Source organism: Gopherus flavomarginatus, chromosome 15, assembly GCF_025201925.1.
Source record: "Gopherus flavomarginatus isolate rGopFla2 chromosome 15, rGopFla2.mat.asm, whole genome shotgun sequence".
Lineage (NCBI taxonomy): Eukaryota > Metazoa > Chordata > Testudines > Testudinidae > Gopherus > Gopherus flavomarginatus.
Window position 1 is genome coordinate 26,383,171 of NC_066631.1, and position 17,798 is coordinate 26,400,968.

The 17,798-nt window shown below is 43.0% G+C and overlaps 1 protein-coding gene across 3 annotated transcripts in view; it reads right to left on the minus strand.

Moving 5' to 3' along the window:
• Positions 1-13,312, minus strand: part of IFT81 (intraflagellar transport 81) — a 61,017-nt gene extending 47,705 nt beyond the window's left edge. Inside the window, exons 1-8 of one of the 3 annotated variants that reach the window (XM_050923920.1) lie at positions 13,214-13,312; positions 11,112-11,276; positions 10,184-10,287; positions 8,554-8,734; positions 3,990-4,079; positions 2,726-2,791; positions 2,298-2,408; positions 864-948 (exon numbers count right to left, since the gene is read on the minus strand). In XM_050923920.1, the coding sequence (XP_050779877.1) occupies positions 864-948; positions 2,298-2,408; positions 2,726-2,791; positions 3,990-4,079; positions 8,554-8,734; positions 10,184-10,287; positions 11,112-11,255 (781 nt within the window). In that variant the 5' untranslated portion in view covers positions 11,256-11,276; positions 13,214-13,312. Of the gene's footprint in view, positions 1-863; positions 949-2,297; positions 2,409-2,725; positions 2,792-3,989; positions 4,080-8,553; positions 8,735-10,183; positions 10,288-11,111; positions 11,277-11,590; positions 12,301-13,208 lie in introns of those variants that run through there. The other 2 variants (XM_050923919.1, XM_050923921.1) reach the window with 2 other exon arrangements.
• Positions 13,313-17,798: the final 4,486 nt, after the last annotated feature.

Below are 17,798 nucleotides of genomic sequence, written 5' to 3' on the forward strand. Positions count from 1 at the left end.
GCACACACACACACACACACACACACACCTGCTACTGTATTTTCCACTCCATGCATCCAATGAAGTGGATTTAGCCCACAAAAGCTTATGCCCAAATAAATCTGTTAGTCTCTAAGGTGCCACAAGGACTCCTCATTGTTTTTGCTGATATAGAAAGAACAGAGCACCACATGAAATTTGCGCACTGGGAAGTAAGTATAACTGGGAACTGACTTTATTTCAAGTTTCATAAAAGCTGCAGTGCTGATCTTCTCCACCAGCAATAAAAATGTTTCAAAGGTTTTTTTCAACCAAATATTTTGTCAAATGAAGGGAATTACGGAAAACAACTCTGTACTTATCACAACGTTACATGTGCATGTTCATTTCTCAAAAAAGTCAGTATTTTATATATTCTCTTCCCCAGTCACAGACATGAGCCACATAAAATCTTCCTGCTTAAAAAACCTAGTTTGTATTAAATCCATCTACTTTTACAACATTGGCCTTTTTAATTCCAGTCATCTCTCTTTCTAGTATATGATCATCAATATTGAATACTTTATTCTTTAAACATTAAAAAAAATAATTAAGCCACAAAAGCATGCACATGCCTAAACTGAGACACTCATGTTGCTATCACTCTAACCCCTCCCTGCTCGCTCCATCCCTCTCTACTATTTGTCTCCCTCATTCCTTCTTGTGCCAGAGCTGACCAAATTTCAGATTGTAAGCTCTTCACTGTACAGACTGTTTCTTTCTTTGTCTTTTCTGAAGTTCCTTTCTGGCACTTTAAGATAATAAATAATTACCATGAAACTTTGATTCTTTCTCCCTCTAGCACCAGGAGAAATAAAAAGCAACATTTATGGATTGTTACTCACTTTCAGGCTTTGAATCCACGACTGCATGTTGCATATCTTTCAGCTGGAGCTGCACTCTTTGCAGCCTCTGCTCTGCGTGGAACAGCTTATAAAAGACAATTGACTCTATTAATATATGTACTCTTTTGAAATGCAACAACAAAATATAATATCAACAAGATGCCCAAAATACAAAAAATGGTAACAGTTTGCACCTAGAGAACATCTATTCCACAAGACAAAGGTAGTATGTTCTTACAATGCAAAAACAAATGCTTCAACAATTAATTTAGTTTTATTTGTTTCATTTTAGAATTAAAGAATATGTACTTCTTGAGCTACATGATCATGATGGTCCATTCTGACCTCAAAGTCTATGAGTCCATGATTTTTTCTTTATGGCACAAAAACTCTTAACAATTTTTTAAAAACCAAAAGATGCTAGTATTCATGGACCAAAAAACAGTAACTAGGATCAGGGAGAGCTAAGGGAGGTACTGGATAAGTATCCTTACAGTGCTTTGGCAATACGGATGAGTTGTCGCAGCCAAGTTTGCGAAGACACTGCCAAGTTTTCCGCTAAGCAGCACCTGCTTGAATAGTATTTTTTGATTTGGACAAATATCCACTAAGAAGTGAAACTAGCTGAATATCAAGTTCATTTTACTTGTGGTCTAACCCAGATGTCAAGCTAGGACTCAACATCTGAAAGAATCCACTAACTTCTGCACAAGTGCCAAACACAAGCCTGCAATATTAAAATCTTCGACTTTTTCTTTCGGTACATTTTGCCAGTTCACATTAGTTGTCAGAAGTTGGCTAGCTGGTATAATAAACAATGCCATCAGACAGCACTGGACTTCATTAAAAAGTCTTGTTTTGTCCGTCTGACCTGTAAGCAAAGTCCAGCCTGCCATTCTGATACCAACCACTTCCAATCAAGCATGTTATATCTATGATACATATGATCTTCAAGTTGGAAAGACAAAATCGCAAGGTTACTCTTGAACCCACATCCCAGAGAACAGACTAGTGCAATGCCATTGTGTTTGTTTCTGCTATTTCCCATCTTAAATCTTAATGGAAATGCATACAAGTACAAACCATATCAAATCAATATTTGCTCACTACAATAAATTCAATTATCTGTCTCTCAGAAATACAATAATATGGCACAGAGCACAGAATTCTTAAGTGGCCTTGATGTCAGTAGCAGTTAAGACTGCCAAACACTTGAGAGGTGCTCAGCACCCTGCTGGATCAAGCCCCTACTACAGAAATTTACTAAAACATTCCTATTAAAAATAGGTTTTAATTTCCTGGAGGAGCATATTGACACGGTCACCTAATATCATCTTCAGTGTTACTCTTTTAAAAACCTACATAGGACTCATCCCCAAATAAAGCCAAACATCTATTTCCTTATGTTTAACAGATTTGCTTTTACATGGATACCTGATTCTTTTGTTCCTGCTTCTGCTGGGCTAAAGATTCTTCTCTCTCTTTCTCTACTCGAAGCTGTCTTGCTATTTCAAGCATTCGTTGATGGTTTTGCACCGTCTCCACCTACAGCATGTGGATAAATAGTGCACGTTACTGTCAGATAGTTGAGAAATAAATTAGTGTGATCATGTGTCTCACAAAGCCACTTAGCACTTCCTTTCCATATATATTGCTACTTAGAGATGACAGTAAGGCACTGGATTCAAGTCCTTAAAAGCTTTGGACTATTGCCTAGGGAGATTCCTTTCCGTCAATTAGTTATTCAATTCCTTCCTCAGACATACAACATGATCATCTTAATCCTTGTTTGCATTCCTAAATCAGAGTTGCAAGCCAAGGACTGTGACACTGAAATGTTACAATGTTACTTCTCTCATTACCCTCTTCTTAAGACGCTCCACTCTCTTGATGAGCTGATCCTTCTCCTCTTCCATTGCAGTGATATCCTACAAAGCAGCAAAAATAAACAAAATACTAATGTACTTACAATATTATAATATAGGAGTTGGGCCAGATTCTGTTACAGTCAAGTAAATGTGGAGTAAGCAAAATCTGAATCTGTCCTTTTACATACTGATACACTTGCAACTTCATTTATTCATGATCTAATCATTCAAGCCTCTAGTCCCACTCTCTCTTTCGTCTTATCACTCCAACCCTCACAAATCTTTATGTAGAACAGGCTAGATGACAGCATAGCATCCACCATGTAATTATTGTGCACATTTAAAATGTGAGCACATGGATTTCTTTGATGATTAGAAAAAAAAAATATGAAGACAACTCCAAATTTAATCCTGTAACATGTATGCTCTTAAAAGCTGCCATCATGTCCACTTCTATGCAGATAGATGTTTGAATTCCAGTTTTGCATTCAGTTACATATGAGAGCTGCATTCTGCCATTTTTCCAGTGAAATTACATTTAAAGAGATACTCTGTTTCTCCTCTCACATCATTGTAAAACAATGGAGAGACATCACTGTAAAAGAAGGGTAAGTGAGAACAGTAATCAGATCCATGGTTTATAAACAGTCACTAGATATTTAGGCCACAATCCAGCATAACACTTAAACACATGCTTAACTTTAAGCACGCGAGCAGTCCCGCTGAAAAGCTAGGCATGTGGTTTGCTCCATTAGGGTCTCTATGAAAATACTGTAATTTAATAATAACACCACCTAGATTATCATAATTGAAATAACGTTTATAATTGAGTTTACTTTTCAACATTTCTGTTGCTTTCAACCGACTCCTAAGACACTCAGGTGCTTCTGAAAATGTTACCCTACATTACTAAAGAAAGAGGTTTTATAGACAATGTGCGTTCAGAGGGAAACGTAGTGTTAATATTTGAAAATCCATTATTGAGGCCAGTCCTATGTCTTGGCAGCACTGTTTCACAATGTGCTGCAGAAGACCTAGTTCTGAGCGTGACCTTAGGTCTCGTTCTTCCTTTGTCAGCAGAGAACTAGTCCAGCTAAGCAGAACAAAGCTGCAGTATCTATTAGCGATGACCTGCACAAACTAGGTACTGCAGTGGGCCCATGGAACTGATGAAAATGAAACAAACTGACTTAAGATACAATCTGGACAAAACTGTTGCAAATCTATGATTTCCTTTGGGTGTTTTTTTTTTTTTTACCCGTCTTATTTCTGCAGTGGAGAAGCCAGAAGTCTTGAGCTGCTCACATTCCTTATGCAGGTTTTTAAAGGCTTCCATCAGATCTTCATACTACGGAACACAAGGGAAAGAAAAACTTCAAAGCCAGCACTGTATCTAATAAGTTGCACATCACTACATTGCTTTTTAGTAATACCATATGTGCACAAAGATCAGCAATGTGCACACAGGGTCATTTAGCTGTTTTCTCATCTGAAAAATAGTCAACATATAAAGTAGACATTCACATTTATTACATCATTGCAGCCAACAACCTTTTATTTGACAGTTCTCTCATGAACCTCACAATTTCTCCCCTGCTTTAATGCTTTTCTCAGTGATACATATTGTAGCCAACACAGTCGTAACTAAGGAAGATTTGCTTGGCTCCATGGGGAGATAATCCATGTATGTCCTCAGTAAGAGTCATTGGTCCGTTGGTGTATGGTCTGAGGACACTTCCTGTGTAACCTAACAGCCCAGAGAGGAAAATCTTGATCTGAGGATGCAAATACAAGTTTCACACACTTCTTGATCCTGCAAGGTACTGACCACTCTGGCGTCACTCCAACAAAGCACTTAAGCATGTGAGTAGTCCCATAGAATGTAACGGCGGCCAGAGTGCTTAGCCCTTGCAGAATTGAGACCAATGTGCTCAGATGCTACAGCTACAGTATAAATACAACAACAGATTTGATAGAAGATCGTATACCGCATGCTACCTCTAAGACATTGCGTTCCCACCAGTGATCCTAAACTGAGAGTCAATGTGAAAGTAAGTGCAGGTAGAGAAATAATACCAGAAGACCTAGAGAGTTTAGAAATATAGATAGGAAATAAAATTAGATTAAATTTGGAAAAATGCAAACTAACATCCAGAGAAAGATAATGGCCACAGAAACACAGACATTAAATAAGATGGAGAAATCTAAAAACTGACCTGCAAGTGCTCTCTTACTCCCTTGCAAGACCAAATTAGATATGAATGTTCAACACAATATGGGAAAAGTGTCATATCTCAAAGCAGTGAAGTGATTATTCCTTTCTAAATAACTCTGGTGAGATAGCAACTGGAATACTACATTCTGTTCTAGGCACTTCAATATCAGACACATACTGACAAAGTGGAAGGAATTCAGAGAACAACAAGAAAATTATTAAGGGCTCGAGGAACTGATTTACAAGCAAATAGTAAAAGGTGAAATACATGTAGCGTGGCTAAGTGACAAATAGAGAGGGAGACATGATAGAATGTATGCATCAATGATGACAAGGAATTATTTACAAAGAGGTGGGAGTAGAAACATGACTAAGGGCTTGTCTACATGGGACATTACTTCATGACAAGCCAGGTATTAATCTACAGTGGACACTACTGCTGCACACTAAAAGTTCCACAGTGTGCTTTGATGTAGTGTTGACTGAAATGGGATTCTTTCAAAGTGCACTACAGAACTTTTAGTACACTGTGACACTGTCCATCTAGGACAGGCCTGCACAACATACGGCCCGTGGGCGCAGGGGGATTCTAAATCCCCCGCACACAGCGCTCTGCGGGCAGTCCAAAACCCTTTAAATCCCCACAGCGGTGGGGAGCTCAGAGCCCTTTAAATCTCAGCTGCGGCCGGGAATCAAAGGGCTCTGGGCTGCCCGCAGCGACAGGGAGCCCAGAGCCCTTTAAATCCCAGCCACGGCCGGGAATCAAAGGGGCTCTGCACTGCCCGCAGCGGCAGGGAGCCCTGAGCCCTTTAAATCCCAGCCACAGCCGGGAATCAAAGGGCTCTGGGCTGCCCGCAGCCACAGGGAGCCCAGAGCCATTTGAATCTCAGCCACGGCTGGGATTCAAAGGACTCTGGGCTGCCCGCAGAGATTCCCAGCCGCAGCTGAGATTTAAACGGCTCAGGGCTCCCCGCCGCTGCAGGCAGCCCAGAGCCCTTTGAATCCCGGCCGTGGCTCCAGCAGATGGGCTGGGGCTGGCATTTAAAGGGCTCAGGCTCCCCTCAGCGGCAGGAGCTCTGGGCCCTTTAAATCCCTGCCCCAGCCCTGGAAAGCTCTAGGGAAAGCTCTAGGTTCCCCCAGCCACCGGAGCCCCGGGCCCTTTAATTTGCCCCTCAGGGCTCCCAGCCACCTCTTCAGCTGGGAGCCCCTGGTTGATGTAAAATCAAGTATCACCTCCCCACCCCCAACCTTCCTCTTTGTCCCACAGCTGTTTTGGTGGGGCAGCGCTGGGGAAGGAGGGTTTGTTTCCGCAGGGCTGGGTGGTGCTGGAGCGGGGTGTTTTTGCGGGGCCAGGAGGTGCTGCGGGTGGTGGTGTTTCCGCGGGGCCGGGAGGTTTCAGCCCTCAGCTGTTTTCTTTGGAGTAATGTGGCCCTCGCCACTTTATGAGTTGTGCAGGCCTGATCTAGGACATTACTGTGTGGCCAACTGCTGTGCTATGGATTCACACCCTGGCTTACTATGCAGTAACATCCTGTGTAGACAAGCCATGGAGTAGTGAGGTCACATTGTGGCCTTTAGGCACTATGGCAGTATAAATGATAAATAATAATAATAATAATAAAAGAAAAATTGATGATGATGATGATGAAGATAATTAAAGCTTTCATACACAGAGATTAGTTAGCTTGTGGAACAGTTTCCCAAGGGCAGTGACGCAAGTCCAGAGCTTGGGACATTTAAAACAAGACTAGCTAAAGCCCTAGAAAAGTATACTACAAACAACAATCTTGCACTGGTATCTGTGGATGATCAGATTATCTGGAAGGGCTTTTCCATTTCTATTTTCTACGGTCCTTCTTCATTTGGGATCCAGAGACACTGTTTAGTTATATACTCATGGTGAAGTGTGCACAGTTGGTATTTTCTTTGGTTTTCTTCTGTTGCTTGACAGATTCCTCTTTTCAAATGAGGCACAATCCAGGCAAGAGGCTGCATTCAGAGTAGCCACCTCTCAGTAACTCATGGGCTGGGAGACTTAAAGCCAATAGTATCCACATGGGAAAGACTCAGTCTTTCCTGAATGGGGATACACCTGAGTGAAGGCCAGTGTAGTATGTTGTACCATAACAAGAGTGTGGTTAGCCAGTTTCATTGGATGGAACTACCAGCGGCAGATGGAGAAGGAGTACACACAGCACATGCAACAGGAGACACACACAAGCAACCCAAGAAACCTTATAGGTTCAGTGATGGCATGACTATCAATGCCATGGGGGCAAGTTCATCAAAGATTGGCCACAGAGATTTAAGTCTATATTTTCTCGGTTATTTAATATAAACTACAGCCAATTTGATTTGCAGATCACAGCATGGCCTGGAAACTGGTAATTTCTTCAAGTCACCTGCTTAAGTAATTGGAAAAATACAATTAAGCAAAGTACCATATACCAAAGAAACCTGCATTAGCTATGCTACTTCCAAGAAGTCATTTGTGAATTGTTGATGTCTATCCCTAAAATACAATGTTGTACATTTGCATAGCCAGATACAGTCAGTGAAACTCGATTAACTTCATAAGCATTTAAATACTCTCACATGGTAATGTCAAATTGCATAAAAGCTGGTATATTATTCCAGCTTCTATTTTGAACTAGTCAGTACAGTATTAGTTTAATAATATAGTTATATTATTCTAATTCAAAAAGGAACACAATTTACGTAATGGAAACAAGAGAGTTGGATATTTATACAAATTAGGACTGCCACATACTGAACAAACATACAATCTACATTCTTTTTTCTAACTGCTGCTTCTGTTTAGTTATTTTAAAGTTATAAAATCAGAGACTGACAATGATAAAAAAAAGGGGGGGGGTGTTGTCCAAACCTCCATGCAGCTATACAGCTTTCATGATGCATAATAAGTATAATAAGTTCTACTTGTTACGAACATTCCATAATATTGATTTCATGAATGACTGTACCTAATGAAATGCACTAAAAATACTGCATAGAAATTAAGTAAACATGTAACTCAGATAATATAAATCTGAACACACATCTTAATTACATTTCATTGGCTTTAAATAATTTCAGACCCACCCAATTTGACTACTTAAGATCCACATTTAAGGTTCACAAAAAAATGCTGGAATGTCACCCTTGGCAACTGAAGTCCTTTGTTTATCCACAGAACATAGATATCTGTCTGCTAGAAACTGGATAGCCCACCAATACATTTTACTTGCGTAATCAAAAAGCAATCAGAAGACAATGGCACGTAGTCACTAATGTCTGGGGACAGATTATGAGTTACCTACAGTGAAAAACTCCACGGCCTTGTCTAGAATAGAAAAAATGTACGTTAGCTCAGATATTAAAAACTTGGTGGTGGTTTTTTAAAAGTGTTAAACTCTGTCTACATTAGGTGTTAACATGGTTTTTAACACCACTTATTTAAAAGGTGTAGCTAACTCACTTTTAAAAACACATTTTTTCTTAGTCTGACCAAGCAATAATCCCCTAAACCATCCCTTTTTGCCTTTCCTTTTACCTATTTTATTAATTTAAAATAATAACCGGGTAGCAAATTCATCTAAAACACTACCTGTTTGTTGGTGTCAGCCACGGTATCGTCCTGAAGAAACTCAGCTGGCACTTCAAGTTTAATTAAGAAACGTGCCAGATAGGCTCTTTTCTTGAGTTCATTAGTCCGTTGAAGGAGCCAGTGTAAGACGGGATGAATCACAGGTTTGCTTCCAATAACTAAACCCTGGCGGAATGTACTCCTAAATAATAATAAAAACCAGTAAGTCTCCAACTAAAGAACACTGCTTTAGAACAAACACTATTAGCAATTTTTATGATTCCCTCCCGCACCTGCTAATGCTTTTCTCTAATGTTGCTGCCAGTTTGCTGACCACAGGCCCAATTCTGCTGCCCTTATGCAGGCAGAATTCCCACAGAAGTCAGTGAACAGATATTGCAGCAATGGATCTTGTGTTTCTGAGGTATCCTCCAGAAAACTGGAAGATCTGAGAATGGCCTGGGTTACCAGACTACAAAGTGGTACAGGATGAGTGCAGTACAGACCGATGGGCCTGGTCTCCAAGGGAAGGTGATGACCCTCCTAGTCATACAGCACCCTCTACTGGCTAACTTATTGAATATCACAAGATACAAAAGCGAAGGTAGCACAACAGTGGAGCAAACCAACAAGGACAGGATTGAGAAGCAACTCCCAAACCCTTGAATTCTTTACTACCACAAGCAAAGTGTGCCATATACTATACATCTCCTAGGGGTTAATGGAAGAAATATTTCAGAACATCTGCATATTAAGTGGAACAATCAGTTTCTATACTTGAGTGATTGACACTACTATTTAAACAGTAGAACAAAACAATAACTTCTAAATAGAGATATATTGATGAATGAGTCGGAAAATGAAAGAATTTGGTACAAATACATCATTTTCTCTTTGAATCAAGAAAAGGATATTGGCAATGGCAGAAGAATTAATAAGACAGATTTTCAAGTAACAAATTATAAAATCTGAAAACATACAATATTTTTACATAGAGTAGATCATTTTAGTATTTGTCTGCAACTAAAATAGACAGTCAAAAAGCAAACAGGATGTTAGGAATCATTAAAAAAGCGATAGAGAATATCTTATTGCCCTTATATAAATCCATGGTACACCCACATCTTGAATACTGCGCACAGATGTGGTCTCCCCATCTCAAAAAAGATATACTGGCATTAGAAAAGGTTCAGAGAAGGACAACTCAAATGATTAGGGGTTTGGAACGGGTCCCATATGAGGAGAGGTTAAAGAGGCTAGGACTTTTCATCTTGGAAAAGAGGAGACTAAGGGGGGATATGATAGTGGTATACAAAACCATGAGTTGTGTAGCGAAAGTGAATAAGGAAAAGTTATTTACTTGTTCCCGTAATATAAAAACTAGAGGCCACCAAATGAAATTAATGGGCAGCAGGTTTAAAACAAATAAAAGGAAGTTCTTCTTCACACAGTGCACAGTCAACCTGTGGAACTCCTTACCTGAGGAGGTTGTGAAGGCCAGGGCTATAACAGGGTTTAAAAGACAACTAGATAAATTCATGGAGGTTAAGTCCATTAATGGCTGTTAGCCAGGTGGGTAAGGAACGGTGTCCCCAGCCTCTGTTTGTCAGAGGGCGGAGATGGATGGCAGGATACTGCAGATGATACTTACAGGTCAGTAATACTTCCTGGAGGTTTGTATTTAAGGATACCAAGAAGGCTCAACATTCGTTTAGCTGTTTGCTCTGGCATCTCCTCTCTAATGTCAACAACATGCTGAAAAGCAAAAAAACAAATACTGTATTACCATGCATAGGTCAAATTGTTAGCCATGCAGATCTAAAGGAAGGGACTTGATCCACCCATTATATGATATGATATAACATGTGACTGACATAAGTGAGGTGTCACATACAGAACACCACTCTAAGAGCCAAGTTCTGATTCCCTTTGGACTCTTTCCCCATATGCGTGCTTAGGCAACTTTTTTCAGACCTATATTCTGGCTGGCCATAGGCCCACAGTCTGCCAGTCATACAGATTACTTCTGCCAAGAGTAACAGTAATCCTGACAAGACAATTACATTGCGGGCAAGGTCATTACTCAGATATATGGCCCACACCTTCTGATCTAAAAACCTATTCCTCTCCATAGGTCAGCACTCATAGAACCCGAGGATCAATTGTGGACTGTCAGCTCCTTTGCTTTGTTGGGGACAAGGGCAAAAGTTGCATCCCAGAGTTTCTGATCACTTTCCACCCTACACATGTACCAATAGCCAGACAGAATTTTGTCCTTTAGATGAAAGAAATGTAAATATGAATAAGATCAAGAATCACATTCTGATTTCTAATCAGAAATTTAAGATGGTTGGTCTTTAGCATTTTCTAGTTTGCCAAAATAATAGATAGAGAGGATTATCTTTTGGATGTGCACATTTAACTCTCTAAGACTAGCACAATCTATGTATGTAAAGCAAACATATGCCATAAAATATACAAAATTAGCTGTAAATGGAGGTTTTCTGCATGATTTCTGCTTCCACCACTCTTGAGAGCAAGCCTTCTAATGCCCATGTATGTTTAAACTCCATCCTTACCTTTGGGTCAATCTCGCCCAGAACATCATTGAGAAGCTGCAATAGCTGCATTGACTCCAGTGAGTCAAATGTGATTAAATTATAGTTCTTCTTAAAAGGCTCCTTATTGAGCTTCTCAACAATTGATTTGATTTGATCACTCATAATTGGGTCCTGAAAACAATCCTGCAGAAAAGAAAGTAGGAGGGTGGAAAATCCATTCAGTGGGAGAGATGGCTCAGTGGTTTGAGCACTAGCCTGCTAAACCCAGGATTGTGAGCTCAACCCTTGAGGGGGCCATTTGAGGATTGGTCCTGATTGAGCAGGGGGGTTGGACTAGATGGTCTCCTGAGGTCCCTTCTAACCCTAATAATCTATGATTCTAATGAAATATGTGAACCTCTGTATGCCATAAAACTCCTGTGATGGATGCATAGAGAGGGGTGGGAAAGAGGAATATTGCAAGACAGGAAGCATGCAAACCCTGTCTAGTGCATTACCTTTTATCATGAGGGCTTATCTACACTTGGAACTGTAGCACTTCAGTGTAGACATGACCTACACCAGTAGGAGGAGTTTTCCCATTGGGATAGCTAATCCACTGCACCAAGAGGTGGCAGCTAGGTCAATGGTGGAATTTTCCAATCAACCTAGAGCTGTCTATGTGGGGGGTTACATTGACTTAACTAGTCAGTCAGCAGTGTGGATTTTTCACACTCCTGAATGACCTAGGTGGGTTGACCTAATATTTTAGTTTAGACCACAGAAAGAAATGTGCATTGAAACATTTGTATTTACTAGCAAAAAGTAGTTCATGGACTCAAGAAACCCTTGTGGGTCATCCCAGCCTGGCTGCAATTATTGCACAGCGTCTCTGTAGAAGAGACCTTTATAGGTACCAGGTGGACCCCATAGCCTCCCCAACACAGGAACTGACCCCAATGGGTGACAGAGGAACCCCAGATCCTCCCCCACAACAGAGACTGATCCCTACGGATGGTAAGGGAACCCCAGATCCTCCCCACAACAGGGACTGATCCCTACAGGTGATAGAGGAACCCCAGATCCTCCCCACAGCAGGGACTGATCCCTATGGGCGACAGAGGAACCCCAGATCCTCCCCACAGCAGGGACTGATCCCTATGGGCGACAGAGGCACCCCAGATCCTCCCCACAGCAGGGACTGATCCCTTTGGGCGACAGAGGAACCCCAGATCCTCCCCACAGCAGAGACTGATCCCTACAGGTGATAGAGGAACCCCAGATCCTCCCCACAGCAGGGACTGATCCCTATGGGCGACAGAGGAACCCCAGATCCTCCCCACAGCAGAGACTGATCCCTACAGGTGATAGAGGAACCCCAGATCCTCCCCACAGCAGGGACTGATCCCTATGGGCGACAGAGGAACCCCAGATCCTCCCCACAGCAGGGACTGATCCCTTTGGGCGACAGAGGAACCCCAGATCCTCCCCACAGCAGAGACTGATCCCTACAGGTGATAGAGGAACCCCAGATCCTCCCCACAGCAGGGACTGATCCCTTTGGGCGACAGAGGAACCCCAGATCCTCCCACAGCAGGGACTGATCCCTTTGGGCGACAGAGGAACCCCAGATCCTCCCCACAGCAGAGACTGATCCCTACAGGTGATAGAGGAACCCCAGATCCTCCCACAGCAGGGACTGACCCTATGGGCAACAGAGGAACCCCAGATCCTCCCCTCAGCAGGGACTGACCCTATGGGTGCTGGGGGGGGGTGTCTCATCACTCTGTACAATGGGACTGATGGGGACCCTGTATCAATCCCCTCAGCAGGGACCGATTCCTTTGGGGACCTGGGGGAACCCATATCAATTCTCACAGAGGGACCTGGTCCCACTGGCCGCCGGGAGCCCCTGTATTCTTCCTTGCAACAGAGACCGACCCCGGGATGCCAGGGGGGGCCTGGATCCTTCTCCAGAGTAGGACACGCCCCCATAGCTGCCCGGGCCTCCCCGTGTTACTCCCTACAGCCGGGACTGCTGGGAACCTTGTATCTACCCCATCGCCGGGGCCGACCGCAAGGGACCTCGGCGCTGCTCCGCGCAGGACCCCACCCCCTCGCCCCGGCCCCCGTTACCTGACCTCCTGCCCCAGCTACCCGTTGTCGTTCCCCCCTCCGCCTTCTCTTTCTCCCCAAGAATTTTTCTCCCAGTTACCAGGCCCTTGGTAACGGTTGCTAGGGCAGAGTGGCACCCTTACTTCCGGTCACGTGGCTTACATGACGACAGGAACAGACTACTGCGCTCCAAGCCGGGGAGGGGGAGTGGGAGTGGGAGGGGAGGCGCATGCGCAGCTTGAGGCAGTGAAGGTTGTTGGGGCGCTCTCTGCTTCCCCACAGGTTCAGGGGGAGGGAGGAGGGGCGAGTTGCAGCCTATGTGTGAGCAGGTGTAAAGGTGGTGGAGCCAGAGTGCGCCCCAGTGGTAACGCTGCCTGGATGCTTCCCCAGTTGTGACTCCACCTGGCAGGTGGGTGTGAGCTGCCCACGTTGCAGTGTGCATCACAGCTGGGCTGCCTGTGACTCGGGCCAGAAGTGGGCTTCATCAAGGAGAGCTCTAGGGTTGCTTCCAGCAGCTGTCTTTACTCCACAGTCAGTGCCCATTTCTGTTGGGGCTTATTAATAACTCGATCTCCTGTTGAGCCCTTTTCATCAGGAGGTCACAAACTGCTTTACAAGAATCATGGAATTAAGTCATTAGGCCCAAGTACCTCTCTCATTTGATAAAGGAGTAAAATGAGGAGAATGTGTGTTCTGGTTTTCTTTTTAATTTGGACCTGATTACCCTAGTATCTGAATATCCATAATTCCCAACAAATAAATATGAATCTCATTGCAGAAAATAACCATGTAACACATTTCAGGCAGGTGGGTGAGTATACCAGTCTTTGCAGTTTTATCATCTCTGGAATTCCAAAATGATTCCAGTTGTATTAAAAAATAAATAGCTTGCTGTTAATCATCCCTTTCTAATGTTTATTCTTTTTCAACATCAGGGTGCATAAATTGATTTACAAATGTAAAGAATTTAACTTTGTATTTCTTATTTTCTGATATGCTGTATGTGAGCTGTGTTTTCTGTTTCAAAGATGGGGAGCTTAATTCTTGTCTCATTCTAGTGTGGCTCCATTAACTTCAAAGGATTTACACCTGTATAATATCCCAATCCTGAAAAGATTAATGCACAGGACTTCATAAGAATAGCCATATTGGGTCAGATCAATGGTCCAACTAGCCCAGTATCCTGGCTTCTGACAGTGGCCAATGACAGGTGCTTCAGAGGGAATGAACAGAACAGGTAATGATCAAGTGATCCATCCCCTCTAACTCATTCCCAGCTTCTGGCAAACAGAGGCTAGGGACACCATCTCTGCTCATCCTGGCTAATAGCCATTGATGGACCTATCCTCCATGAACTTAACTAGTTCTTTTTTGAACCCTATTATAGTCTTAGCCTTCACAACATTCTCTGTCAAAGAGTTTCACAGACTGACTGTGCGTTGTGTGAAAAAATACTTCCTGTTGTTTTGCCCTTTAAAAACTAGGTCATGTTCCTTTGCTACTAGTAGTCTTTATATTGACCTTTAGTAATCCTTAGTTCCTGGAAGAGGTTCACTTTCCTTTCACATGCTTTCCTGATTTTTTTAAGCTCTCTTTTCCTCAATTGACTGTTTAGAATATTTGTACTACACAGGGGGAGTAACTTGAGAGTGTCTTCCTGTGGCACTACTGTTACCAATTTTGGCCCCTACAGGCTGCTCTGGTGGTGTATAAGTATAGGGGCCATAAAGGAGCCACAAATGACTTGTGGAGAATTCCCCCAGTGCTGAAGTAGCATAGAGGTGACATAAGCCCCCCTTTGCCAGTCCCAATGAGGGGATGTGCCTGTATCATTCAGAACTATGAGAATTCTGGAGTGTGGCACAGCCACAAGGAGGCTGCTGCTGAGGTTCTTCTACCTTACACCACAGACTTTTAGCCCCCACAGGGCCCAAAATCAAGGCAACGCAAAGGTAGCTTCCAGCCTGGATTGCCGTCTCCCCTTGGGCTGCGTCTCTCAGGAGGCCCAGCACAGAATCTGCCCCATTCATGTTTATCAAGGAGCACAAAGAGTATTCAGGGAAAGGAGTGGGTTTGAGTGCCATATAAACTGTCAACATAAAAACAAAACAAGATCAAAATACCTGTCTATCCTAGTATAAGCCTTTGTGGTTTGCTAATTCAAACCCTGGTAGAGGTGAAGGAAGGAGGGAGCCACCTCTAGTTTGAGAACCAATGCTTTATAATTACTGTAGGATGTATTCCATTTATTTTCCATTTACATTGTACATTTGTCATGACCCAATGTGCATATTATGTGATTATACTTTTTCATAAAATAATAAGAATTAAAAAAATTAATTTGTCTTTTTCTGTGCCCCTCAGCTTTGCGTGCCTGAGGCAAGTGCCTTACTTGCCTCGCCCTTGTTACGGCACTGGTGTGGGGTGGCACGATGTGAGAAGGCCACGGAGGATCCTGAGGCAACCTTTGACCTGTGTGGCTTCACAGCCCTTTCTTCTAGGCATCCCACGCTATGCACACACCCAGCCTAAACCATCCAGAGTGCTAGCCCAGATTTCCACATCCAGAGTCCATCTGACTCCAGTGTCAACAGGCCAAAGCAGAGCCTAAGTTCCCTAACTACCAGCCGTCTGCTTAGAAAATCAAGCTTTATCTCCATCTCCTGGCTTTCTGGCATCACAACATAGGCCATGAAACTTCACACACACGTGAGAGAGATGATGTTTTCATCATAGCATAAGGAGAGTTGCAGGCAGGAGGCAGCTGGGATATATGGGTAATGTAGGTGAAGCGGTATCTGGATGGGGTCCCACAAAACATAGGTGGGTGGTTCTGTGGCTCTCATAAACACACAGGTGTAGCATCCATATCCCTGGAATAGTTCAGATGGAGGTGTCACAGGCATTTGAACAAGGTTTCCTAATTCTATTACAGTGGTACACAATACTGTGTTCATCCCTAAAACTCTTAGGTGAAACTCACAAAGGGACAAACCTCAGGATTGGGTTTAGTATATTTTGAGCTGTTTGAGAAGAGTTATAGTGAGGGCTTCTTCCAGAGGCTAGGAGAGTAAGAAAAAGAACTAGGCCTGAACAGAAATTAACCAAAATCCTTTGGATCTGCAGTCATAGCCCCATTCTCCCTTACAGACACTACTGCATGTATGACTGCCTTGTGAATCTGTGAGGGGAGCTCAACCATGAAGGCCGGCAAATCAGAGTGGAAAGAAACCTGAGCAAATTGAAATCATGCTCAGCAGCAAAAGAGAGATCACCTTATATGGGAGCATCCATGGGCAAGGAAATGAATGTATCTGGCCTGGTTGCTAAGGTCAGATCCCAAGCGGATGGAAGAAGTTAATGTGAGTGTGCTTAGGAAGAAAAGAAGACACTCTGAAAAGTAACTCTTTGTCCCAGGTGGAATCCAAGTCCTGTTGTTTTTCCTTTTTGTTATAAATAAGAGGATGTGCATTTAAATCTGACTGGGTTATGTTAACATCTATTTCTACTGTATGGCTGGTCAAGTACCTAGATGTATCACAGGTCTTGCTTTGATCCCAATCTGTGTTATTTTTTGCTATTATTTTGTATCACACTTCAAAGTTTGTTGAAATGCTGCTAAGTTTCTCAGCATAGAATACTATAAACCATAGCACCCTTGGATAAAATCAGTGCTGGCATAGGCAATGTCCACTGTGATTCTGTGATTTTATGAACAAGTACCTGCTTACCCCAGGTGCCAATATGCCCCTGTGTGGTAGGGGATTGTAAATCAATTTTCAAGAAACCCTGCCAACTTGAAACACACTTCTTTGTGGATTTCTTGTGCCTACTGCTGTCACATGTAACAGCTTAGATGACTATAAACTGAAAAAGATTAGAGGAAGCAATGCCTGTTTCTATCTTGTTGAATTTGTTTGTTTTGTGTACTTGTGTCTCTGGTTCTGATGTGGGTCTTTCACACAGCAACAGGGAGAGAGGGAAATTGGCCCTCTGAGCCTTACTTATGAGTCTGATCTGGTGTAACTCACATACTACCACTGCCCTGCCCCTTATGTGGTCATTCACACCAGTGCAGAGTGGGCATACAGCACTAACATTCTAATTTAGAAGCGTATCACACCCACTTTACACTGGTGCAAATGACTATGCAAGGTTCAAGGCAACAAAGAATCAGGCCCTTAATGGAGCCAGAACAAGGTGTAAGCTACACCAGCATAGTCTCCTTTAGACTCATCTCTGCTTGTTTACACTTACATTTTATAGCACTCTAACTTGCTGGCACAAGGAGGTGAAAAATCACCCCCCTGAGCATTCCTGCAGCAGCACTTTGAAGTTTCCAGTGTAGACATACCTTAGCTCAATGTTTTCAAACCTCTAGGGCAGTGTTCCCCAAACTTGGGACGCCGCTTGTGTAGGGAAAGCCCCTGGCGGGCTGGGCCAGGCTGGTTTGTTTACCTGCCCCGTCCGCAGGTCCAGCTGATCGCAGCTCCCACTGGCCGCGGTTTGCTGCTCCAGGTCAATGGGAGCTGATGGAAGCGGCGGCCATTACATCCCTAGGCCCACACCACTTCCAGCAGCTCCCATTGACCTGGAGCAGCAAACCGTGGC